The sequence below is a fragment of the Chamaea fasciata genome, unplaced genomic scaffold (assembly GCF_029207755.1).
Source record: "Chamaea fasciata isolate MVZ Bird 193981 ecotype frontalis unplaced genomic scaffold, bChaFas1.0.hap1 SCAF_10, whole genome shotgun sequence".
Taxonomy (NCBI): Eukaryota; Metazoa; Chordata; class Aves; order Passeriformes; family Sylviidae; genus Chamaea; species Chamaea fasciata.
In genome coordinates, this window is record NW_027094095.1 from 10,410,971 (window position 1) to 10,438,477 (window position 27,507).

Here is a 27,507-nt window from a genome sequence, read left to right on the forward strand (position 1 = left end):
TATCCCACACTTCTCTAGGCTGACAGGAAAGAAAATGTATTTAAATACAGATAACAGGAACCTTTTCTGTTGTAACAGAAAATCATTCAATATGGATCATTTACCCTCTCATACCTGCTTAAACAGTTGAAGATTAACAGCTGTTTCCAGGAACTGCTTAGTTGTACTGGAACGATGCTTCACAAAACTGTTCTCACAGAAAGTTATAGGCTCTCCCTAAAAAATTGAAACAGAAGTTGTTAGGATGGTGAGCATACATATATCTCATCACTCACTCCAAAAATGAGCCTGTACCAAATTACTTTCATATTTATTCTACAAAGACATGAGAAGATTGATAAATATATTATGGAGTTAACAGGAAATTACTGGAACTCACATCTATTTTATTTTCTACACAAAACAAAGGCTACAAACTGAAACATAGCTGTGAAAAAGATTCGAACATTAACACTTAATACAGTAAAATATATTTTCCCACATGGAAAATATATAGATCCCAGAACCCTTGTATGATGAAAAAAGGTAAACAAGTATTCATTGAAAAATCAGAGCTTTCTGAAAAAAACCTGTTACTGAAAACAACACTCATTGAAAGAAAGATGTTACTGAAAGTATTTATAAATTATCAAATTCATTCCTCTGTTATTCCCTAATTTCATTTAAAATTTGCTGTCTTCAGTGTGCACAGACCACTGGATGTTCCTGAGGAGCATTTCTCCAATTTTGTTTTTCTTCTCCATACTTCTTGATAAACACTTGAAGCTGTTTGGCATAACTGGACAAGTAATAGAAACATTATGAAGTTTGTGTGGTAATCAAGGTACACAATCAGATCTCACCACAAAGGCAAAAGGCCTCTCACCCAAGTTTACAAAACCAAAATGATTATCAGGTTAGCAACAACCAAAGGTCTCAAAGACAAGAAACTTGGAATGCCACAAAATGCCCCACCCGCATGAAGTTTTACTACCCACAAGCTACATTTCCAGTGCAGTCCCACAACAGAATAAAAGATACCTCAGCCACTCAAAAGAAGAAAGATCAAAGGCAACTGCTACTGATCTTCACAACAGCTCCAGCCACTTTAAAGACAAATTTATTAATGGCCACGATCACCCCAGACTTGTGCTCCTAGCCCTGGTGAACTCCAATGGCACGTGGCACTTCTGCATTTGCCCATCATTCCAGCTGACTGCAGGGAGGTGTTTCCAGAGTGTCACCAAGCACTTTCTCCAGGAGACTTAGCTGAGTCTGCTGGAGCAGCTGTAAACCATTTTCAACGGTTCCTTACACCTTACACTTCGTTTTCAAATGGTTCAAGTGTGACCTAAAGGAATGTTGTACTAAAACCACTATGATGTAATTTTAAAATCTATTTTTATACTATCAAAAACTTCTCTTCCCCGAGTCTTTCTTTTCTTTCCAACTCAGCAATGTATTTAAGTTCAACAACAAATCTTGCATCCTTACTTCTTTATGGAAGCTCTGATTTTAGAAAAGCTTTCTCACTGGAAAAACTAGAAGCCTTACATTTGCACAATCCTTGCCCTGCCCCAGAGTAGCTGGAGACACAAACTCAGCTCAGTACAATACACAGCACTGTGTCCATCAAATCTCCAGAAGCACCCAAGTTATTCCCCCTATTCATCCCAAAATAACTGGAGAACACGGTGCACATGCAGGACATGCTGGATCTGCCAAACAGCCTGAAACGTTTGTGGTACTTTAAATAGCACTGCCTTCCTGACCCACTTTGCATTAGCTATTCTTGAGCTCCTAAAGACTCTGGTCTTAAGAAGATGACCCCAAGCTACTTAGCAAATCAAAGTGCATCAAAACAAATGGAACAGTCTCCAGTGAGACATGGTGGTAATAACACATAGTGCTCCTGAGGGCAGACTCTCTTCTCAGTTCTGTTGCTCTTCCAAAAAATTTCAAGGCAGTAAATTAAAGGAACTCCCTACAGATACTTACATATGTACACATGCACACACACATACATAATATTTATTTATTTGTTTGTTTGTTGTTGTTACACAAAGAAGGCCCTTCTGGAAATACAGAAGCTTTGTAGGAGTGCAGCTCTGACTAGATGATTGCTGATCACATACTAGGAAACATTAAATTTAGGAATAAAGAGAGAAAATATTTTCAAAATAAACTATTTATTAAAATAAAAACTAAGCTATGCTTCCCTGTGCCAGTCTCCCAATTCTCTTGGGACAGACCAAAAAGGAGAGGTTATCTCCCTAGAGGACAGAAAACAGGCATGCTTGCTCTGCCCTTTCACACCAGCCAGGGAGGAAACAGCAGCCAGCCAGTTTTCCTGATGGCACTTCTTGTGGTGAAGTCTTCTAAGAGAACACCAGGAAATAATAGTTCAACACTCATTTTTAGTGCATGGCTGTAATATTTTCCCAAATACTTTCCTTTAACCGCTGGATGTTTCAGATACCTAGTAAGAATGCATGCACTGGTGTATCTGTTCCCTTATCAGTACAGTTCAGACACAATAACCAAAGCTATTTCTTTGCTGAAAATTCATTTAATTCTATAAGGAGTTCACATCCAAAGGCCATCCATGTTATTTTAACCTGCTGACTGTGAGACTGATTTAAAAATCTGAGTAGGTTTAAAGCTCCTACCTGTTCAGCACATGAAAATGAGAAAATCTGTTGAAACCTGCAGAAATTACACATGGAAACTTTCTCAGGGTACGTGTGGTAACTTTAATGAAATTGCATTAAATAACACAATTAACTCCTAGCTCTGTTACTTGTTCAAGGTTCTCACCAACAAAATTGTTTTCCAAATAAAACTTTTACAAATCTTCAAGATTATTACTGCAAACACGAAGCCTTTTGAAGTGCTATTAACAAGTAAATTATTGAATCACTATAAACAAAACTGGCTCTCAGTGTTTTCATACATAAAGCTTGTAACATTCTTGCTTCTGCAAATACAGCTGACTACCTTTAGAAACTGAGTTTTGGAGGAATGCTGCACTGATATTTAACTGCTCGACCATCAACTGGCCCCTGCTGTATTGATCTACAATGTACTTTCAAAACAAGTTCGATCCAAACCCAGTGGGGACTCTGTACTGAAAAGTAGACAGCTAATACTCACACCAAACAATCTATGCCCAAACATGATATCTATCCTTCTAACAACAGCTGCTATAGAATTTTCTTCCCCTTTCAGAGCTTGCCACACACAGCAGGAATTTCTTACTCTAAGCTACATTCACGTTTTAAGCAAGGTATTTATACAGACCTCAATGGAACATGAAAACTGAGCTAAACCAGTGTGATCATTTTAAAAGGAATGAAAACCTTTAGATTAGAAGGTGTGTTTGTGCCTTCTAAATCTAGTGATATTTAACTTGAACAAGAAGTAAAAATACTTTTTTTTTGCAGAAAACATTGCCTCACTCTAGCATGACTCACGAACTGTTAGTTCTACTGCAACAATTAATACAATTTTGTTTTGATAGTAGAATTCATCTTTTTAAAAATCTCTGTCATGACATTCAGAGATAAAGGCCAAGGGTAACTGAGCACGTGCTGTGATTCTTCTCAGGAAGGTACCATTTACAAACAAACTTTTCCAAAACGCGCAGATTTCTTGCAATCTGCCAAAACCCCCCAAACAACTCAGATATACTGATATTTATTACAGTCAAAAAATACCTAAAACCAACTCCTATTAACACAGTGTGTATATTCAAAAAAGGATCAATAACAGTCCTTGACACAAATAAAACAAATAAATGCAAACACAAATAAACAGTCATAACAGGTATTACACATGGTGGTTCTGAATCTGAACACCAACTATGTTCTGCTATTTCATTACTGTTTCTGTATGCTGCTGTACTTTTTATACCTAACTCTTGAGGGAAAGGTAAACAAGTCAATGCCCATTTCAAGAGATTCCTGCCATTCTGAAACTGAATTATAATAATTTATTATCTGTGCATCCTCAAGTAACTCAGATGCATTCTGAATCTCAGGTTTTTTCCAATAGAAATTTTATTTTAATGTGTTATTCTGATTTTTTGTACATTGAATACAACGTCTGTTGGACAGCTGATGGCACTGCTTGTCAATACTGGCCCAAAGTATCCAGTTACCATTCGATTAAAGAGAGATCTGACAGGTTGTGCCATCTTCACCACGAAGGTTATCCTGGCCCCCCTGAACTCCTACTGCTGAGCATTCCAGAGCCAGCCAGCAGCCTTTGCTCTTCATTTCTGCTGAGTGATGTTAACACCATCGCAATTTGAAACAAAGCTACTCTGGGTTTCTTTTTCTTTTGTTCTAACATCCAGAGCTTCAAGGACTTTATCCCCAAAAGAGGGGAATTTAATCTCAATCAAGGTATATATTTTTATATTCAGTATTTTTCAACTCCTTCTTCCTTCTCTTATCTACCACTCCCTCTCCAGACACAGACTGCCTTTTAAAGAATTCTTTCAGTCTCATATTATTTTATTAACTGGCCATAATGCATATGATTTATGAAAAACATATACTAGGCTTTGCCTTCATCTGCTCATCTTCACATGCAGGAAGAACATGTAAAGTAAAATCGCTGGGAAAAACAAGTCACGCATACCCTGATAATAAAATGACACAAACAGAAACTTCACAACTGCCATATTTGTGTCTGTGCCACCTATGCATTCAATTCTGAAACATGGAACATACACTACCACCAGGAGAAATCCCCAAATGCTGGACTACCCAAAGAAATTAGGAGCAACACAAGGTTCAAGGCCAAGCTGTGAGCACCCAAATTAAACAATATTTCAAAATGGATTGCAGTCCTCTATGTGAAGGAGACCATACACAAAACCGTTATGATCCACCATTCCACTGATGATACTTTTTTCTGGATTACTTTTTCGGTCATTTATCAAATGACACTGACGCAATTTTTTCAATCATCCCCACACACCATGTGTGAGGTGGATTCCTTCTGGAATAAACTAAAGCAGAGCTCCAGCTAGTCATGGGTACTCAGCATTCAGCATCAGACTAGAATCAGAACCACAACGAAGGCAGAAATGCACCCTGTGTGCATGTCAGGTCCTTAGCACTAGCTGGGCTGCTTTGCTCTACAGATCCACTCCCATTACACAAGATTTGCAAATGTAAAGTGTAGCATATTAAAAAGTACTCTTAACAGTGATATCAATTTGACAGATTAATTTAGTAATGATTAAATAAGAAAAAACCAGCTAGTTCTTCTTTTCATTTACTGGATTAAGTGTTTCATTATCATTTAATATGCACAAAAATTATTATAAACTTTCTCCATTGCATGTCATATTTCCTGTCTGTATTGGAGTAGTCAGATTTTCCATATGGTCCTTCGGAGGCCCACGAACTCTCAGCAAGACCCCTGAAGATTCCCATTTTGCCTTTCACCAATCATTTTTTTCAATAATTGCTAGACGTTTGTCCAAGACATATTGCTATAGTGGGGAGAATCTGTCCTGTGCTGCAAACAAACAGTTGCACAGAATGAGTGTTCAGTGTGATGAACAGCGTTTGGAGTGGAGAGAAGTGTTGGATGAGTACAGACACTATTAAAGCTGTTCTTTACTCAAAGTGAATATTAATGACAGTTGTTTCATGTTTCAAGTTGAAATCATACAGGACACACTGTTGCAAGGAGAATAGTTCACTTGGACATGTTTTTCAATTTTCAAGCAATTGGTAACTGTCCAAATACATTATTTCATTTTTCATCAGGAGGTTTGTGATCCTCAGACCTGTACAACGAAACACGTCACTTCTTGATTTTGAAAATAGAAGTTTACTGTAGCAGAAGTATTTCCAATCTATATGGAAAATATTTTCATTTAAGTATTGCCCCTTAAGTATTACACAAATACTACCTGAGTTCCTGAAAAAATGTAAATTAAGTCCGTAGCTGTGGTTTAAATCACCTTATTAGACTTGGCACCACAGACTCCAAAACAAAGGGAAGTATTTTCTTTGCCATAGCAGTTTTCAAGATTTGAGACTCTTGTCATATATTTGGCTATATTAGGAATATTCAGATATTCCTAATACAGCCAAACGTGATTTGATTTTTTTTTCAGCTTTCCAATTCACAAAGGAAAACATAAATGAAGAATGAGATGCATAATCATGTGAAAATCTTCCTAATTTCTACTAATCCAGAGCGAATTCAATTTTTCTTTCACAAGAAAAATTCTGTGAAATACTGAATTAGTTAAGATTATGTGAACACAGCTCAAAATAACAGTTACAAGGGGGTTTCATTTATTTTTAAATATGCTTTGTCTTTGGACAACTTGATATCAATCCAAGATATGCTAGTATTTGCCAGCAGACTTCTGCCTGCTAAAATATTCTGAAACAACGTGTCTTTAAAAAAAATAATCAGGCCACAATGGTTTCATAAATATCTTCTCTTATATGCAATCAGTGGAGCCAAAATAGATAAATCTGCAAAAGAAAATAATGCAAAAAGACTTCAAAGGTCATTTTGACAAACATTTGCCAGTTGAAATGATGCATAGTGCACTGTTTCCAATACAGTGCAAATGCAGAAATCTCAGCTATGCCAACAGCTAAACTGAAATAAAATGGGAATCAGTTAAAAGGAGAGCTCATTTCAAAAGAAATGCTAACCAGGATGCTAAAAAACTTGCACACTCAGTTCCACAGTTACCAAAACAAAGGACTGACAAAAGCTTAATTCTGGTCAGAACAGAGCTCAGGACATCAGGCAGACTGACATCCTTCTGTTTGTGCTAATCCTAAGTGTCCAAAAGACACTTTTTGACTTAACAGCTCTTACTGCAAGCTGCCATGAGTTGGCATGGACTCACCTTTAGAGTAAGGAGTGAATTAGATTCAGGTGATGGCACTATGGAGTAAGGGATAACTATCTGTTCTGTTGAAAGGATTTGTTTTATTGAAATAAGCAGTGTGCTGAAATCCAGCGATTTCTAAAACAGGTGCAGGCCTTTCAGTATGGAATGCAAACGGGATTTCCATATTGTAAGAGAACTGCTAAACACAAACACGTGAACTGAACCCGTACACGCCTTCACGTCTGCATGGGTCACCTTCCCCTTTCGTAACAGCGGCTCTCAGTGGCACAGCCAGCTGGTGTGCAAAATGCTCACAGCACAAAATACTACCTGGAAGAGAATCACTTGGGGAGAAGCAAGACCCAAAGTCCAAACTGTACTTTAACGTTCCCTCCTGTAAAGCCCTCATCTGGAATTAATCACTATCCTATCCGTTTCCATCAAGGAATACCATAGCTCCTTAGAGAGCTCTTCTCACCCCCAGACAAATATCTACCCATGTTCCACACATCTACCAGCTTTACTAACCTGACTCCTCAAGTGAGGATGATTTTCTCCTATCAAATCTGAATTTATCTGAATCCATCAGACAATCAAACATCGTGTCCTTGGAATTCAATTCACCCAATGTCATCTCAGTGCATTTGACAAACCAACTATGATTAGCAGTTTGCAAGAAAAATAACCTGGACTAAAGGGTGAAATTAATTTTTAAGTTTTTCTGATAAATTACTTTATCTCCAACAGGCTCAATATGTGCCACCCTCATTTTTTAGAAATTATGAAAGCCCATAAAACATTAATCAACTGAATGCCAGAAAAATATGAAAAATACAGGTTGTGAGGTTCTGATGAGATGAAATGGGTTTTCATTTCTCCTGTCTTCCAAGTGTAATCAACATAAATGCATAGTGGGAGAGATGCATGTTTGACTCATAAGTGACTTCTGCTAGGAAAGAAGCTTCTGCCCTCCAACAAAGCAAAACCTGTGGAAAAATGATGGAGTCTGGAATGCACGGTGCCTTCAGTTCTTCACTACATTAAACCAGGTGACCTCTGTGTGAGCAGCTTCAGTAATAAAACCAATTTTATGTTAAACAAAGAATAAAATTGATACAAATAAGAAAACAGCTGACTTTGGATAAGTGTTTCTCAGGACAATTCACTCTCAAGAGATGGTGGTATCTCTTCCAATTCTTTAGCACAAAGTAAGATTTAAAACAGACTATTCCAGACCGGGATAAAACATTTCACATTTTCCTTGAAAGAATGAAACCATGCTCTTACAAATTCAGGGAAAAGAGCAATAGGGAAGCCATCTTACTGGTTTGTATCTCAGTGCATCCCTGTAGGACCCAAAGAGCGCTGCCTGTGCCCGAAGGAAGGCCTTGGCCACTCCGTCGCCCGTAGCTGTCGACTGCTTTTTCAGTTTATTTTTCAAGGCCGAGACCTGCGTGACAGAGTGGAACAGTTAAATTAACACCTCAGAAATTGGTACAGCGAGGTATGAACCCAATCAGCAGGCAAACCACAGTGTCTATAGGTCAGACAAAAATTCATCCTCCTCCTTGATAGCTTATCTTTTTAACTGCAAGGAGCACCTGCTGGTCTGTTAATTGAAATGAAGGCAGGGGATGATGGTAGAGTGCTAATGCAGATTGGTTTATGCTCTCTTTTTTTTTTCCCAAGGCCTCTTGACATAAATAAGCTTAATTATTTTACAGTAAAATACACGAGTCACTTTATTGCAGATTGTTTTCCAACATAACATGTATTTGCTTGCTTGAATGCAGACAGTTGGAAATGTTTTATTTAAGCTATGAAGGTTTATTTTTAAGGACTCTTAATGGTCACTTATTATACAGTGCCAAGGAGTATCTCTTATTTTAGGTCAAATTCCTATCTTACATCATTTCTCATGCACCATGGGAGTACCTGCTACCACAATCAAATAGCTGAGAAAAGTTTTTGTAAATTCAGTATTACACTGCCTCCAGAATTGTCCTTGAAGATAAAACATGTGAAAGGGAAGAAAACAAAGACAGTAATTAAGAAGTGCCTGCAGTTTAGAAGGAAAAAAAAAAGAAAGAAATTAGGACCATTCTGATTATAGTGGTTGACTTTTTAAAGGTTTGTCTTTTTTTACCTGGCAAACAACAACCACTGGTTAGACAGAATTAGAGAGAAAGAAAAAAAGAAAGGGGGGAAACTTTAATTTAAATAACTGTTACTTGGACATACTTTGGAGGAAAATCATATAATTCTGGAATTATTACAAGATATGTGGAATTATACCCAGATATAGTCTATACTCTCCTAATTTCCATCATGAGGGACACCTGGAAAATAAGTCAACTCTGTTTATGTAGAATACACATTTCTACATCCCTTTGTATTGTAACATACACAACAGAGCATTATTTAAGTCCCTAAATGAAGTAACATTCTGAGTTATTATTTAAATGGAATATTACAAATACAAATTTATCACCAAAACAGCTTTCATTCTTTTGGAAATATATGCAAGAATGAGTATCTTCTTGTTTCTTTATGCAAGCAGTCCTGACTGCTCTTGTAGACGATGATTGTAATTGAAGTGTCAACCTAATTAACAACTAAACTTTGAATAATGCTAATGAGAACTGAACATGGCATCAGAGAAAAGACCAGCTCTACAGGTGATAAACCTTCACAGTAGTGACATTTTCCAGTGTAAAGTCACAGTTACTGTGATCTGATCAAAGAGAGAGACCCCCATTGGGTCCAATTATAACTATAGTTTGGGAAAAAAAAATTATTGAGTTATGATGTTCATAATCTATGCAGAAAGGCCTTTACAGTATAGGTCTTTTCCCCATAGCTGTGATCTTTTCAATTTATATCCAAGCTCCACAGATCTAGATAAAAGTTTAGAGCCTGATTCATTTAGCCCATGGAAAGCACACACCAAGGCTCATTTATGTTCTTGCCATACACCTCAAAAGGAAAAAAAAATACAAGTCCAAGTACAAAAACTGGCTAAGAAGTTCAAGGTTGAGAAAATAAATGCATGTCTTGGTTTTGTGGTTTGATTTTTTCTTTTGTTCAGTAGTGTACAATTGTTTTATAGTTGTAAAAAATAAGATTTCATTGTGGGGAAAATAAATGCATACAAGAAGATTTGCCCATAGACAGTAGCACCGTTTGACTAAAATAAAAGCAATAATATGAAGTCAACAAGAACGGTCAACCTTACATTCGGTCTCTGTCAAGACAGGCAAAGCATCTTCTAAATGTAGAGGGAAAACGTAGAAAACTCTCCACATTCTTTTAAATCTACATTCTTCTAAATTATACCTTACGATTTTGGGGAAATTATGGCAGATGATAGGACAGGTTAAGAGAATAGGGGGGTAAAGATAATGCAGAGCAGAGGGATTACATGACCAAATAGGGAACATGAATGAAAAAGGTATTTTCTAATTTTCTCAGTTCTGGCAGGCTCTAAGCACCCTATTGTAAATTTGATTAACAGGATGCTTTAGGCAAAAAACATGTTAAAAAGAACAACAGAAAACAAAAAAATCTCCTGCTCTGTTACCCTAGTGGTGTGTCATTAGCTCAGCAATACTGAGAATCTCCAATGGGCAGGCAGTTTGGAGGCAGGTGCTCTGGACATTTCTGTGTACTGTCCTGGAGGGAGTTTGAGCCTCAGAAAGGCAATGCTGGAGTTCAAAGAAAGCTCCTCCAACTCCTGCTTCTCTCGGGGGCAATGCTTAAAGGCAAGAAGAGCTCCATCAGATTATTCTGCAGAAGAGCCAGGAGCACGGTGCTCTTAAGAAGAAGCCTGCAGAGATGACGTGAGCCAGGGTTGTGTGTGAGCCACAGCCCTGCCGTGCCTGCTGTCCCAAGCAGGACCCTGGCTACAGCACACCTCAAGTGTCCCTGGGACCTTCCTCCCAGCTGAGGCCAGTGAACACACAAGCAGAGGTCAGGGCTTACTCGAAGGGCCCAGCCACACTTGGGCAGGCTGATGTCAAATTCTCCCAGTTCCACATCTGAATCACAGACAGAGTGACAGAGTGATAATGTAATCATTACAGCCAGGATAGCAGGCAGAGGTAAGAGACAGGGTGCACTGAACTGCTTGGAAGGAAGGACCTCATACACAGCAGGATTGTGATTGCTTAGATCTATGAGCCTCACACCAAGGAACTGTGAGACCCCTTTGGGTGATATCATTAATAGCATTTCCAATTATTTTAAAGTTACACAATTCTGTCACCAAGCCCAAAAAATAGCAAGCAGCATCTGTATCAAAATCTTTTCCTCATATATATTTTAATCCATCTACCTAACTATAATTACAAATGCCAAACCTTTCTTCTTTGTATCTCTTTTGCAGAAATAGCCTTTTACAAAGTTTAAAAATAAAAAACTGCAAGCAACAAACTGCAGGGGTTAGAATGCCGTTAACATTTATTTCTGAAAAACACCAGTGATCTGCTGCAGAAATGGTATTATTAATTTACACCAGAAGCAAACTGTTTTTATCTTCTCCTAGCAACAGCTTCTCATAGGAAGGTGACTTCATTGGACTGCTAAACACTGCCCACGATGAGCAATCAGAACTTCAGGAAGGTTCAAATCAATAAAAGAGTTTTTCAAAGATACAGATGAGACTGATACATAATTAAGTGTATCTAAAATGGGGAAACATACGGTGTTGGTCATTGAAACAGAAAGTATCATTTATTTAAATTGCTACCACGTGTCCTTTCTAGGACTCCTAAAATCTAAATATCTGATAGACAGAAAACATGACTAATATCTCTTCAACATCCATGCGAATAGAAGAATCACCTCAAATTAAAAAATAAGTTAACAAGATCACATAGCTATTCATCAAAGTCTTTGTTCCTGCAAAACCTCAAAATCCTACATAAATATGTGTAGAAGAACATGTATAGAAGAATTATGTTTGTGTATGTTTGTTGTCTGAGAAATATAGAACCACACACTGGAGTTTCAAGTGACTATTAGATCTCTGAAAAAAATATGTCCAGATATTTCTCTGGTATTAGAAACATTTGTTACGTTTTAAACTATTTTTTACTGTTCTCCATCAGATGATACCACTATAAAAGTAAGTGGAAGCTCACTCTCAAAAACAAGAAAGTAAGAGAAGATCACAGAGAAAAGGAACAAAAAAAAAAAAAAAAAAAAACCCTCCAAACAAACTAGAGTCTGATATTTAAATCACTATTTCTAGTAAAGGGCTTCTATGTATTTGATTACTTGATTATTATCTACACACAGAGGATTTAGGCATCTCAGGGAGACCTCCAGCATTTAATCACATTTTTAGACATTTAGACAAAAACAACTACCTAAGTGCAAATGTTTTCAAAACTAGTTGTACTTTTCAATCTCATATTCTAGCTTCGAAAACTAGATCAAGGTTCAACAGAATCTCAGCTCCAAGAACTTGTTCACATTAAACAATTGCCTCAAACACTGCTGACTGCTCTGAGTTTGTAAAATGTATTAATAATATTTCTGGCTACTTTCTGATGGAAAAAAAAAATTATAAATTATGCTATTTATATTTTGAAAAAAACTCTTTTTAATTGCACTGTTATACATTGACCTTAATTTCTTTATAATACCACTAATCAAATTATTTTAAGAAATAATTTGAACTCCCAGTTATCACTGCATAAAGTAACCAATTTTCTAAATGAATTACAGCCTACTTCTCAAATGCTACTTTTAGAAAAGTAATGTTCATATGCCAAATTTATGGTGTTAAAATCCTCTGACTTTAGGAATCTCAAAACTAAAGCTGTAAACCCCAGTTTAGATTCTGTACTAAATCACAGTGTGTAGGTACCAGGCAGTACAAACACTACACATCTTTCAACAGCTCTGTAGCTTTTGCAGTTGACAATATTTAACAACCACAGAAGAAGCTAAAAGACTATAAAGTCTGTTGTTTTCTGAAGATCATATTTACAAAAGTTCCACCCAGTTTATGATTTCAAGCCATTAAAACTTGGTTGCTAAAAGTGATGCTGTCAATTCTGCAAGCTGTTTGGAAAAGTGTTCACATCTGAGCAAAGGAGAAGTCTTTATGCCAGAGTTAAGCGTAAGCAGGTACTGCAGGGTCAGAGTTTATAAATTTCAGTCTGTGGTCATGAATGTTCTTCTAATGCATTATATTATTAAAGTGGAGATCTCGGTAGTACTGTATTAGGAAATCTACTCACAGAGAAGTAGGTCCTTACTTACTTTTTTTTAATCAAAAAATAATAGACAAATTCACAGTGAAATGATGAAATTTAAAAACAAGCTTTCTTGTCAGAAGAGCAAGAAAAAAAAGAGGGGCTTTCCCCCTTCCAAGAAAACAAAGGATTCCTGAAAGTCCAGCCCTGATTTATTCTTCCAATTTTAAATACCTTAGGAGTAGCGGAACTGCTACTGGCATGGTAGTATTTCTAACAGTCAATAAATCTAAAATATTATGTGTGAATATTGGAATGAAGCCATTAAGAAGATTACAGCATGCAACGCAGCAGAGGGTCCTCATGAAAAAAGGACTGGTAATTCAGGACAACTGTGACCACTGACCTTTGAACAGTCAAGACCACTGGTCAGTCTGACAGAATAATAGAGTTCACATGCATGGAAAGTCATCTAGCCTGTAACTATAATTTAAATGCTTAAGTGAATGATTTAAAAATGCCTTTAAATCTCAGTTAATTTATTATACAGTTTATTAGACAATGCCATAGAATGTTTCTTTCAATCTTAAATTTATCATGAAAAAATTCACGATCAGAGCACATATACATGGGTAAACTATTAAATACCTATGCTGTGAGGGCATCATCAGGCTTATTGATCAAGAAAGTAATTACTCTGTTCCCTCTGGACACAAGAAACAGTTTTAGAAAACTCAGAAAATACTGCATTTCTTTAGTTAGGCTGTTAACCAACCTGGAATTAATTTTTGAAAGGGACAGTAAGACTACAACTTCTTTTATATTTTCAGTTCTTCATTCTGTTTTAATGCCTTTCAGAGGTACTCATTATATTTTTTCATCAGAAATTTTACTACTTTTGTATGTATGCTTATGAGGTTTCTCTATAGAAGTTAAACTGCATAACACATGTATCTTTGTCATTCCCTTTAATGTTTTAAGCCTGACTTACCATTTTGACTCCTCACTCCTGTGTCTTATACTTTTCCCCAAGATGTCAGCAGCTGCACTGTCCCTCATGAATGCAAAAGGCGGACAAGCATTTTGTCACCTTATGAACAAAACACAGTCCTGTGCCTTTTGCCGGTGCTTTTTGTTTTCAGGTTTTCCAAATAAAATTTTACGCACACTCCATCAAAATGTTTAAAGTGTCTTGCAGATTGGAGTGAAGAGATGGGATTATTCAAATTAAAAGTTTAAGTATAAAATCCTCAAATTGAGCAAGTATATTTTGCATAGAACACAGCTGTTCTTTTTTTGTTCTATACTAGATAAGGAAAAATAACATTCTAAGTCTAGTTTGTAGTCTGTACACTTGGGTAACCTACATTAAGATTTGCAGTAATAACTTGCACATACTCTGAAACAAAATACACTTCTAGAAGAAGGAAGATCTGTATCCCTATTACCCTCATGCTAGCCTGCTTATTTAGAGATCATTTTAATATGCACCTGTAAAACACATGACAAGTGTCTCTTATTGCACAAAGATCCATTTCAGCTGTTTGAAGGACCTCCAGCATCTCCTGGAATATGATGCTTAATCCTCAACTCCACATCCAGCTACTATTTGGCATACAGACCATCATGACGCTGTAACATCAGCCCTATTTAGTCAATGGAAGTCCAGTTAAAGTCACTTATCAGGCAATGACTCTTGTTTTACTTAACTTGTTATACTCTAAATGATAGAGAACAGTCAAAGTTACTGTATATGCGTTTGTGCATGTATCCACGCATATGTAAATCACAAAACATACCAATGTACTAACACACACTCTAATGTAAAGCACAGAACACCACAGTATTTTTAATAGTCTTTTACATTTCTGAACTACAGTTGATACTGAGTCCAAAGATGAACCAGAAGATGGACAAAATTCTAGATTTTAGCATCATTGAAATAAAAGGGCACTGTCATGAACATTATCATCGAGAGATTGACTTCTATTGTACTAAATATATACAATTTATCAACCAAATTCTGTTATTACAAAAGACACAGTATGTCACTATGGGATCTTACTCGGATTATGACAGGAGTTTTTATGATTTACAAGTTCAAAAAATGTAACTCTTTGATTTCATATTTTGATATAAAATTCTTTGTCTTGAAAACTAATTGTGATAGCTTGTGCATCTTTAATTGAATAATGAAAACAGTGGTTTCACAATTATATTCTTTTAGAACTCTATTGGGAAAAACAAGATAAGTGAATTTTGTGACTATTTAAAATGATATACAGAATATGTTCCCCTATAGGCAAAAAAAAAAAAAAAAGAAAAAAAAAAGAAAAAAAAGAGCGGGGGGGCACCCTCTGCAAGATCAAAGTCCAGAAAGAACTGGCACTTAATTTATCATCCTTTACAGACAAAAGACAGCTTTCGTCATTTCAAAAGGATCAGATGTCTTTTATGACAAACTGGGTTTGCAGTTTAATTTACAAATAGAATTCTAAGTAAGCAGTCTTTGCTCTGCCAAAGCAAATGACAAACAGTATAGGTTTTCATTCACGCAGCCCTCAGCAGGATAGAAGAGATTAAAATAAAACTGAAATAATTTAGAGAAAATAAATAAATGTTTCACAAAGTTGAAGAAGATCAAAGCCTGAATTTTCTGACCCCAACTGTACAAGCATTTCTTATTATATTGACCAGTGCCATCAGATCATTAATTAAAAGGAAAGCGCTGGCAGGTGGCAGGGAAGCAGCAGCCGATAATTGGCCCCCTTCTTCTTTTTGCCTTCAAAAACTCTCTCGTTCTTTTGCAAGACATGCCACTAGGCAGACAGAAATGCCTACTTTGTAATATAATGATTAAGATGAGATGAAGAGACTCTTCCGTTTAAAGCAGCTCTGCCTAATGAATGCAGCTAGCTTTATAATTACGACCCTACTTTTACAATAAGGAATATGATGTTCCATTCAACGTCTCTTCAGCTGTCAAAAAGGTAAAAATCTCAAATATAGGGGTCTGCACGAGGTGCTTTTAACCCCTTATTCCTTTAATAGCAGTTAGCAAAATGAGGCAAAAATAACTATGAGTAATTCGCGCACCTATTTAAGAAAGAAAGAATGAAATGTCTAAGACTCACCACTTCACCAGGTAGGTTGTTCAGGTCATTAAAAGGAGTTTCTAGAGTGTTTGTGTCAACATTTAGTAAAACCACATCCTCCAGTGATCTATTTTTAACTCTCTGTTAAGAAGAAAAAAAAAAAAAAACAAAAAACAACTGGGAAAACAATTTACTATGGTGTCCCCCTGAAGTACATTTTTATTATAATGTGCTAAATTACAACTGATGATTTTATACAAAGGACAGTAATGGCAAAAAACAGTTGGAGCTTTAGATGTAGGATTGGTGAAATAGATACAGCATTCAGAGTAGCTTTTAAAAATACTTCTTATTCTTCAAACACTAAGGTTATATTAATGATCTCTGAAAGGAATCTCTGAAAAATAAGATTTACACACAAGACAGTGGAATGTATTCGACAAATATATATTGGAAGTATACATATCTTGTAGCAACATTTCATTCTCTCATACTTATGAAAATCAGATAGGACGTAAAACATATATTCATATGAAAACAGAAAAAATACAATTATTTGCAGATTTACGAAAGTACCAAGCATGTGATGCCTACTATTACCACAGAAGAATGGATAAAATGCTTTTTCATCACTGTACTTGGCTAGCAGCTAAGAATTAAATAATTTGTTCCTTTCAGGAAAAAGGCACAGAACTCTTTTCTATATGGACCTACAATAATACATAATAATGCAGTGCAGGAAATAATTTCTGAAGGAACTGAGTGACTTCTTTCTTCAGGACAAATCTTTCAGTTCCATTATTTCCTTACTGAATAAGAAAAAACATCCTAATCAAGATATTATGACTGATGAATGCAGGTCATATGAACCTGATTTGGGAGCACAGAAGGCTGTGCCTGGAGTTGAGAAGTGTAGATGATACAGAAGGCCTTTTTTGGGGAAAACAAGAGTGCTGGAGGCTCAGGGAAAAACCAACCCCATCAGCCTAGCAGATGTGAATTGATCCTTACAAACTGCTTTAGCAGAAGTGAAAATCAAATAACGTTCCCAAATCAATTATCCACTCTGCATGATAATCAGATGGCCCATGAAGGCTTCACAGTATAATCAAATGGTTATGGAAAAAGGCAAAACTATTTCATACCCAGCTATTATGGACTAGTCAGGTGAGTTCTACTGTGTTGTTTACATTCAAATCTGTGAAAGCCACCTCTTATTTTTGGCACAAATTACAAATTTCTAAATTAAGAGTTAGAAATGTTATGGGATGGAGGTTAAATTCAATTTTTCAGAGGGACAGGAACATAAATTATCTGGGAAATTACAATAATGCCAAAACCTGAGTGATGGTGACTCCAAAATAAATTTTACCTGTTCCTGAAAAATGAGTTTTTCCTCATTATTGGGAAAATCTGTTGCTAAAGTACTAAAAGGCAGGAAAATAGCTACCACTGAGCTATTAATTAGACAGAGAAACAAATCATGACATAGAGCTCCATGTCTTCATAAAACACTTCAAAAGTAAGATTTCAAAGACAGACATTTTTTACTCAGCAAAGCATATGAAGCTTAAATTTTGTAATTCTGCATGCTAAAATACAGGGATTTTTTCTGAAGCATTTCCATTAAATTTTTTTATGACACACACACCTCATGATTCCTAGTGCACTGAATGCATAGTAAACTTACCTCTATCAAGCTTAAGTGGACGCCAATTAGATAAGGCATCGGTGCACTGAAGAAAGAGTGGAAAACATCAAGTTTTAAGTACAGCACTAATGGAGTATTTTAAATCTTGGCACATAAGACCCTAGTAGACAGTCACTCTAAGACAGCATTAAGTGAACAGAATTGCTACAGGAATGTTTACTAGACAAGGAAAAGCTTGTTTTACCCTGCAGTAAAGATGACCACAAAATAAAGGATGCTGCTGCAAGCTATGAGGCATGAGCAAGGAGGCCCCACAGCTTTTCATCCAGACCTAGTTCCAGTAATCGACCGCAGTGAGCTAACCCAGCAGATGCTCCCAAAGTGGTCTGGTTCTAAAACACCAGCTGGAGGACATGGTCCCAGTTACCATCACTGCAATGCAGCCCAAACACCATTACCACCAGTTTTGGTTCTGAAACACTACTTTGGGTTACAGCCTTTGGAAGCTGTATAATATCCTATTTAACTCAAGATAATAAACTTCTCCTTTCTAATTTCCATAAGACAAGGAACTGTATTCTCCAAATAGAACAAATATCCACACAAAGCCAATGCAGTAAGGCCCCCTGTAGTATGCAAGCAAGAAACTGAATTAGGCTGATGTATCATTGCTTGCTGCAGTCTTCTGTTCTGGCAATATCTGACCAAGAATATACTCAGTGTCCAGGACTGAAGGAAAAAACCTCCAACAATCACCATCAGACTTTTGGAGACTGTGAGATTAGTAACAATATTCACTCCAGAGAAGCGAGCAATTGAGAGGCTAATTTAGGCAACTGAATGGGAAATTAATCACTAATAGACCACAGAGAAAAAAAAAACCTAAATAAAAATAATCTCTGAAAAACAATGGAAGGCAAGATGACATACAAAAGTGCACAACTCACACAGTAATTACTGCACAGTAATTTCTCTCATGGCAATAATTTGACCACGGATCTGAGCCAGTGGCACTGACTGATTAGTGATTGACTTCCCAAGCATGGGGTAAGGTTTCACTGAGCTGATGTTCACGTGGTCTCATCCATTTGGTCCCACCTCTGGGACCAGAAAAAGCAATTCTCACCTGCCTAAGACTACAGCCCATTTTAGAAAAATCTGTACACCCTATGGATTAGCCAATTGCTCTCATTAACAATGCCCCACAGGAGAGGATCACTGAAAAAAAAAATTCAAAAAACTAACACATAAAACCAAAAACCCAGCCTGACCAGGGTCCAAACAGGATTTCATGGTGTCTATGATAACAAAATACAGGATTGCTGAAATTGCAAACTGTCATGGCTTAAGCTTTCTAGACAATGGGGCTTCCAAAAAGGGAAAAGAGGCCTCTATTCTTCCACACATCATTTTCTTAGCCTAATACTGACAAATTTTAACACTTCCTGATGACTTCATCCAGGCCAATCTTTATGTCTTTGTGAACTAAACACAAATTACACAGATTTCTCAATGAGTGTCACTCCAGAGCAGACACTCATGTATATTCAGAGAGGATTTAAACAGCTTTAAACCACGATATAATTTTAAGAATGCTTTTTACTATGCAATGTATGTACCCAAGCCAGTAAGAATGAACATGACACGTAACTGAGAATTCTGCTGCAGAATATGCAGCGAAACAGATCCTCAGGTTCCTCATATCAGGATATCTCAGTGTTACAAATAATGTCCACAGGCAAAGCTATAGTGAAAACAAGTGCTATGTCATGTATGGATTTTATGCACACTTGTTTTCTTGTATATTGACACTGTTGCAGTATCTTCACCTCGCCTGTGCTGACTTAAGATAGCTGGTGATTTGCTCCATTTATAAATCTGTCATTAAAAAGAGAAGCATGTAGCTCTTTTCTCTAAACAAAGTAACAGCTACATCCGTTCAATTTTGAAGTTAACGGAATAAAGGTACAAAACACATCTTGAAAATGGACGAAATAAAAAAACTGCACGTATGGCAAGTCAATTTAATTGTTTTCAGCATAAAGTGAATTTTATCACTGCTGGATTTTGAAGTCTTAACAGCAGAGGACTGTAATATGCACCTGAAATTGCTTACTATGATACTACTGGGAGCTGCTATAGAGTTTTTCTCTTGCTTATGCATGTTATCACCAAAAATATCAATCCGCGGGGTATCCCTGCCCAAAATAATTACTATGTGATGCAAAACATCCAAGTTAATTGGGAAATAATCATCCTATTCTCATGAAAACAGGCATGTATATACATCCTAATGCAGAAGAGACCAAATCTCATAAAGACCTATTGCAATTTTAACTTGAATTTTGTTACTCCATTATATTCTCAACAGAGCACCAGTATAACAGATGCTTTATCATCCACAGACAGAACTGGCATATATTCTAATACTGGTGATGTAGTTTGTCAAGATATTACACAGAAATCTCACAAAATTAGCTTTCTCCTTTATAAAAATTAATTTTATTCAAATATAATTACTGTATCAATGTTCAAACTTAATTTTTCTCAGAGTTTTGTTGAAAGCCAGCCACCCACTCCACTCAGTGCAAGTCTTCTTTTACTTGCTTAAATGCAGAAATCGTTTTTTAATAACATAATATAAAACTCGATTTTTATTAACTGTGCTGTGGAGGGGTTTTTTGCTGCAGCTACAATGAATATTATTTTATAAGCCTATATTTTGCTATCTTTTAGAAAAATAAATCTACTATGTGTCCGGTTTTTGGATGGTCACTCCAATTCTGACACTGTAGCTCCCATAAGGGCATGCAAGGCAGAGAAAAGTTGTGTGGGGTAAAAAACCCTTCTGTAGTCGATAGACAGACATCGTTCCCACACTGGAGCTTGGCACTCACAGCCTGGCCAGTCTCGAGGCTGCTGCAGCCCACACTGACCCTCTGCTTTGGGCTACTCCAGCACTGTCTGTTACATCAGGTCTAAATCCAGCCTGTAAATCAGGCAGCAGGATAGAAATTAACAAATTTTTTTAATCAAAAAGGCAAGTGGAAGTATTGAAATAATTTTAATATAGCCTGGTTTTGATCAAAGATACATTTTTCTTTTCTCATGCCTACAAAATATACCAGTTCAGCACTTTTTGTCATTTATCAAATTTTAACCCCAACAGAATTGTATCTTTTATCTTTATGGTATTATGAAGATTCTTTATCCAACTAATTTTTAAAAAGTGGATTTCTCTCAAAAATATGCTATATGATTAATGTACAAAAAAAATGAGTTACAGAGTCCAGCCTATCTTTAAATTAATAGATTTAAATGCATTTTATCTTTGTTTAAAAAAAGCCTTGGTACCACAGAATGAACAAATTATCCAATTGATAGTCACTACTTCATGTATTTGAATACCATTTCAGAACAGCACTAAGAAAATGAGAGTTCATGGGAGACATCCCAACAAGTCCAACTGAAACGCTGACAATGAAATTTCCAGGTATGAAAATGCATGTTGAGCTAAAGGGAAAAATGGCAATTTTATAAAGAACTTTGCTTATCAAAATAATATAAAAAAAATAGAAGTATACAAAATAACTTTTAAATTATTGCATTAGTTTTAAATTGGCACGATCCTGTTGGACTGTAAACTCGGACAGGCCTACTACAAACTTCGACCTTAAGAATTCATCAAGGTTTTTTAACTTGATATATTATACACCTATGAGGAGAACATTTATTTACTGTTGGTACACCAGAACATGAAGAAAACTAAGTAATTTATGTGTTTTTATTACACTTTTCCAACCTGTCTCACAAAAGAACCATTCAGATGATCAGAAAGAGAAATGTAAATGCACAAAAATCTGAGTCAAAAGGTCTGAATTACAGTTATTGTAATCAGTTGTGCATTTCTTTTCATGAACTTTATGTTTCCTTTTGAACATCTCTAAAATGGGGAACGTTTTTCTTCACTGTATTGTACTACTGTGAAAAAGAAAAAGAGATATAAATGAATTTTACAAGTTTAAGAAACTCCATGCGTCTTTTTAATGAGTAAAAAAATTTCTCAGGTCACGCCAGAGTGACCTAGAATCCTAACTATTATCATCATCACACGGAGCTGTGTACAGCATCTAACATTGTTATTTCTGGAAACATTATCTGGGCTTAGAAGGGGAAATAAAAAAATCTTGTCATATTCAGGATGCACTCGACAGGGTACAGCTTGAATGAAGGTGTTGATCTGCCTTCTGAGAACAGCATTTATGGATGACCTGAAAAATTACAAAGGTTCTGGCCATAAGCTCAAGTAATACAAAAACTAAAACACGCCCAAGTTCTAGTCCACCTTGGTACATTTTATCAAAAGCAGGAGGAGAAACAATTAGGACAGAGTTTCTTCAAAAGAAAACTATCATTAAAGATGAAAGGCTTAGCTATACTTGTAAGTAAAGGGAGGAGTTGGAGAAGAACATTTGTTTTCTTTTTTAAAACAACAAATAATATACACATGAATTTTAAGAACTACCACAGAAAATATATCTACCATGGACAAATATTATGAACTTCAGGAAAAACTATCAAAGACACTTAAGGAAACATAGTAAGAATTTGTTTGAAAACAAGAGTTCAGTAGACTGGATGGACTTCAGTAGAACAGCAATACATTCAGAGATTTGAAAGGAGAAAAAACCCAAACCAAAACCAACAACATAGAGCCCAGCAAACATACAAGCATAATTTATTTCTATGAAGAAAACATAGACTTAGCTTGGTAAGCATCTGGCTGGGTCTCAGTTTTTATATATAACAATAATAATAATGATAATAATTTCCAATCTCTGGAACAGCTTGAAATGGTTCATTTTTCCATAGAAGACCCAGAGGGTCTAGATAAAGCGAAAATCTCCAGGGATGGATATTCCTGCTTAAACGGAAAATGAAAACTCCCATTTTTTATCTCTGCCACTACTCTGAATAAAAGCAAGTGGTCTTAGCCTGAAATTGTGAAACACAGGCATGTGGAAACATCATCCCCCTGAAGGATCAGAAGTGAATCAAAAAGCGATTCTTGTTCAACTTAAAAATCTGCCAAAACCACAAAGTCTGTCATGTGAACAGAAACACATCAGGAGAAGCAGAATTCTTATTATAAAAATTTTGGAGTCCCATAAGGAGTTTTTAAGCTCTTTTGGGAAGGCACTGGCTAGAATCCTGAGCCTGGCTGAGTTAAAATACAAACACTAAATCACTGATGAATGCTAACATCTGATTCTGGAAAAAATGATCAGGGTTTTTTTGAATGTTTCTACAAGTATAATGTATTTCAACTTAAAAGACAAATAAAAGTAAACTGTAACACGTTTGCATTTAAATTATTGAATGAATTATCTTACCAATAAAACAGAAATAGTTCTTACAAACAGGATTCTAAATACTCCATCAGTAGTAAGCAGCACTGTAATTCAAGGTACCAATTCAAACACCACATCAAGGCATGCTGGAATACCCCTATTCAAGTCCTCATTTAAGCATTGGCCAAAGTGCTTTCATAAACTGGATCCTGTATATTCAGTCACAATGAAGAGTTAGTGTTTCCATCAGTTACTCCGAATTTTAGGACAGCTAAGAATCTCAGAAATGGAGATAACAGGTTAACTGTCTTACCAGCAGTAGTCCAGAAGATGTGGAGGAAGCACTGGGATGTAAATATGTTGCCAATACATTGGATATAACAATGCAGCTGACGCATGAACACAAGCAGTTAACTAAAAACAAAAATACACACACAGAATTGGCAACATAAAAAACATGAATAAAAAGAAAATCTTAAATTAACTTTAGACATGCAAGAATCTTAATCTCACCAAACCATCTATTATATAATTTTGTAAATTACTCTGAACTGCCAAAACACATCCACAAAGAACTCTGGTGTATGTATACAAGCACAACATCTGCAAGAAGTCAGGCTAACAAGTCAAGTTAGCCTTCCCTGCTCAGCTATTCCCTTGGAAAAAGGGAAATAATCATGATTTACTTGATGCAATCATGGTCAAACACGAGTACTGCCATGAACACACAGGACTGAAGTGTAACCCAGTTTCTTCACTGAGTGAGAAAGACTCAGTGGAATTTTCTGGTCCCCATTTCTGCTATTTTTAACTGGAATTGATCTGAAGCTGCATAAAGCCACGGAACAGCACTGAACTCAGAAGCAGGATTAACTTCTGGTTTTGTAACTCTCTTGATGTCTAGACTACCTTAAAAAAATATGAAGTGACTATTCCCTGTAACAGAAACGCAACTTAATTACAATTTTCCAAAACTTCCTTCCCAACGCAGAGACCTCCAAGCCTGGCACAAGGATCATGGAAAATTAAGGACTCTTTGATGAACAAAGGAGGTGCTGCAAACTGTTTACCACTCAAAATGGACATCTCTGGTTTTCTAAAACAAACAAAAAACCACCACAACCACCACTTTACCCTCCAAACCAAACAAATAACTATGGACTTCATTAGAAATGGAGCCAAGTTCATTCCACAAGTGAACAAAATAATCTTGCAATATGTAAAGAATTCAAATTTGATCTATCTTTGCTATCATGGAGTCTCTCAAATTTCATTATTTTGTTATGTAGGCACAGAGTTACAACACAATGAGAAAAAATCAATACTGTTCAAATAAGGTAGCCTATATCCATCCCATGTAGCACTACAGACTTCATTAAAAAAGGGAAAAAAAATTTGAGAGTGCCTCACGTAGAAGTTACCAAGCTGATGGAAAAAGATGAGGCTGTGCTAATGTTTTATATTGCAACAAAATTACTACCTGAATTTAACTTGATAATAGCTGTTTATTAGACATGAACTTTCACATTAACAAAATGAAGAGCAAAAAATAAAATGTAAATCCTACCGATACAGCAAGTGCTAAAACATTATGGATTTTACATGAAAAAAAACCACAACCCTCTTTGTGGCACAGATCAGCAGTTAAAGCGTTCACACTCTGGCTGTCTTGGACACTTAGACTCGTAAATGAAAAATTACACTACAATTTTGTACACCTATTTTTCCACTAAAAATGAAAAAAAAAGCGGTTATAAGACCATTGCAGCAGAAATCACAGACAATTACAATTTGTGCAGCCTAGTTTGCTCAGCACTCAGATTAATATAACACGATTAAATATGGAAAAGAAGAGGGTCTGAAAGCTCCTGAGGGATATCATTAGGGCAAATTGCCAAAGAATGAAACATGAGCCAGTCAGGAGAGTCTGGAAGCTGCAGTGGTACCAAGGGACTTGAATGTTCGACAGTTGGAGCTTCAGTAATGTGTGAACTGCAGGTTAAGGTATCAGGAGACTCTGCTCACTGACACACAGAATGTCACTATTGACCAGCGAGCTGCCCGAGCCTGACAGCTACAAAGCAGAAAGCCAAGGATATCATAATTCCCTATTTAAACTCTTCCTTGCAGATTAACATCTCCTTCCTTAGCTTTACACCACACCTCTGCAACTACTCTCATTTCGGACTTATAATAATGGGTATTTTAATAACTATTGGGCTGTTACTAAGAATTGATCTGGGGAAAGAAATAAATGAGTACCTTCTCCCTCTTCTACACAGTGGGATTTATGAGGTTTATTTCCATATTATCTCTCTGTGTAGTTGAACTAACACCACTGAGAACACAGTCCAGCTCAGCATTGTGGTTTTTGCCCTTTCCCTCCAAATGGATATGGCATTACTAATTGCTATGTCCACATTCTCTTGTACACAGTATATAAACTGCAAAATACAACAACCTATATAAAAATTTGCATTTCATGTATTTCAATCAGAGGCTGAAATAAAGCTGAGCACACAGTTAGTTATACAGGATATCCTCTGATGTATACAGTCGCCTCCTCCTCCTCTTAATAGGCATTCTTAAATTATGAATTAAGTTGACTATACTATTTGCATGAAGAAATTTCCCTATCTTATGCATGTCTGTTACATTTTAATTCTCACTTTAACAGAGGAAGTGTGCAATTCCTTAAAAACATCTGAAGTTTTATAAACTCATTTTATAATCTGTATTTTAGTGTGGCACTCACACTAGCATCTATTTACCATTTTTAATTTTTAATCTACTAAATTTTATTATTTCTAGCAGGAAATGTAAAGATTTGATTACTTACATATCAAGCTTTTGTTGTACTGTTCCTTGCTTTTCCATTTAATAACATCTTAATGTAAAATCTTATTTAAACATTTTCCTCTATGCTGCTGCAGTAGGTTTCCAAACATTTTAGTATGGCATGAATATGTTTTATAGTTTCCTGTTGTATACAGCCTGTAACAGAAGCAGCTATGGGATTATGCTGCTCTTCAAACTGTGTCACATTTTATTATTCTGCCAACTCTGCCTTTAAGCAAATACTGATAAGATAATTATGGATTTCATCTTAAAATTCTCACATTTGCTGTAAAAAAAAAATCTCTTTTTTGCTTTTTTCACTGTTTCAACGGTGACTGCATTTCTCCAATGCATTAGTTATTTAAATAACCTTCCTCTTTAACTGACATACCCACTCCACAGAACAGAATGGGACTGCTGTGAACCCTGGAATAATGCTGCACGTCTTAAGGAACCAGGCAGTTCAAGAGATCTGAAAAGCTGGGCACCAGGGAGAACTGCTGCATTTACATCAGAACTCTACAAAAGTGACACCAGATTTGGGGGTGTCCAACAGTGTCTGTGCACAGGAGCACAGCCCAGCAGGCACCTGCCTAAGGCTGCAGGAGGAGATCCTCAAACAGCACCCAGCACAAGCACCCAGGCAAAGAAATGAGAGTCTGTTGCTTGACCAAGCAGGGATATCTTGTGCAGAAAACAATTCCTTACACTGTTCAGGCACAGAGGCATCTCTCTGGAGTCTGTCAATTGACTGCTATCTATTCCAAAAGGAATTATTAAGAACTACCTTGACCTACGTCATAGAGCATAAAAAAAAAACCAGGTACACATTCTCCTAAATTACCCTGAAGTTGTCCTCAGTAGACATTCTCTCAAACTATCCTGAAGTTGTTCTCAAGACTGTGTACAACTCTACCTATTTTTCCACTGACAATTGGATATAAACATCAACTGTGATTCCTTTTACAGGTAGGTTTTATATTAAAGGCAAAAACCTCTGTTCAATAAAATGTGCTGTTATGTTTATGTAAACACACGGATATATCATTGCACAACTCTGCAGTTTGGTGAAAAATCTTAAATTACAGCAGATAAGTGTTGCAGAACCAAGTTTTCTTGTAATTTATTACCTGGTTTGAGGCAACAAATGTAGTCGAGACATCTTCCTGTAGTTCACTGCACTACAAAAGATCTACTAGAGCTATGTTTCTATCCATTAAAAAATGGGCAGACAGTTTTTAAGTAAAGTTTTTGTCAGCTGAAACTCATTTGCCAACTGAACAGAACTTCCAATATTTTTGCTTCCATCAATTTTGATTTTTAGACTGTTTTTCTCCATTTCAAAGAACATCTCTTAGTTAAACAACATTTATTTTCAAAAATAAATTGGTTTAAATGATGTGGTTTTAAACTACATAAGAAGCTTTATGTCTTATTCCATCAGTAATAGGTTTACTAATAATACTGAGTACAACTGAAAGTTTCAGTCCATTTCTGATCTCTCCTGATA

The 27,507-nt window shown here is 36.3% G+C and overlaps 1 protein-coding gene across 2 annotated transcripts in view; it reads right to left on the reverse strand.

Moving 5' to 3' along the window:
* DENND1B (DENN domain containing 1B) overlaps nucleotides 1-27,507 on the reverse strand; it is a 145,728-nt gene that overhangs the window by 27,492 nt on the left and 90,729 nt on the right. For both annotated transcript variants that reach the window (XM_066192282.1, XM_066192280.1), the window contains 5 exons: nucleotides 23,473-23,573; nucleotides 17,848-17,893; nucleotides 16,197-16,298; nucleotides 8,184-8,309; nucleotides 115-216 (listed from right to left, as the gene is read on the reverse strand). In XM_066192282.1, coding sequence (XP_066048379.1) covers nucleotides 115-216; nucleotides 8,184-8,309; nucleotides 16,197-16,298; nucleotides 17,848-17,893; nucleotides 23,473-23,573 — 477 coding nt within the window. The remainder of the gene's footprint in view (nucleotides 1-114; nucleotides 217-8,183; nucleotides 8,310-16,196; nucleotides 16,299-17,847; nucleotides 17,894-23,472; nucleotides 23,574-27,507) is intronic.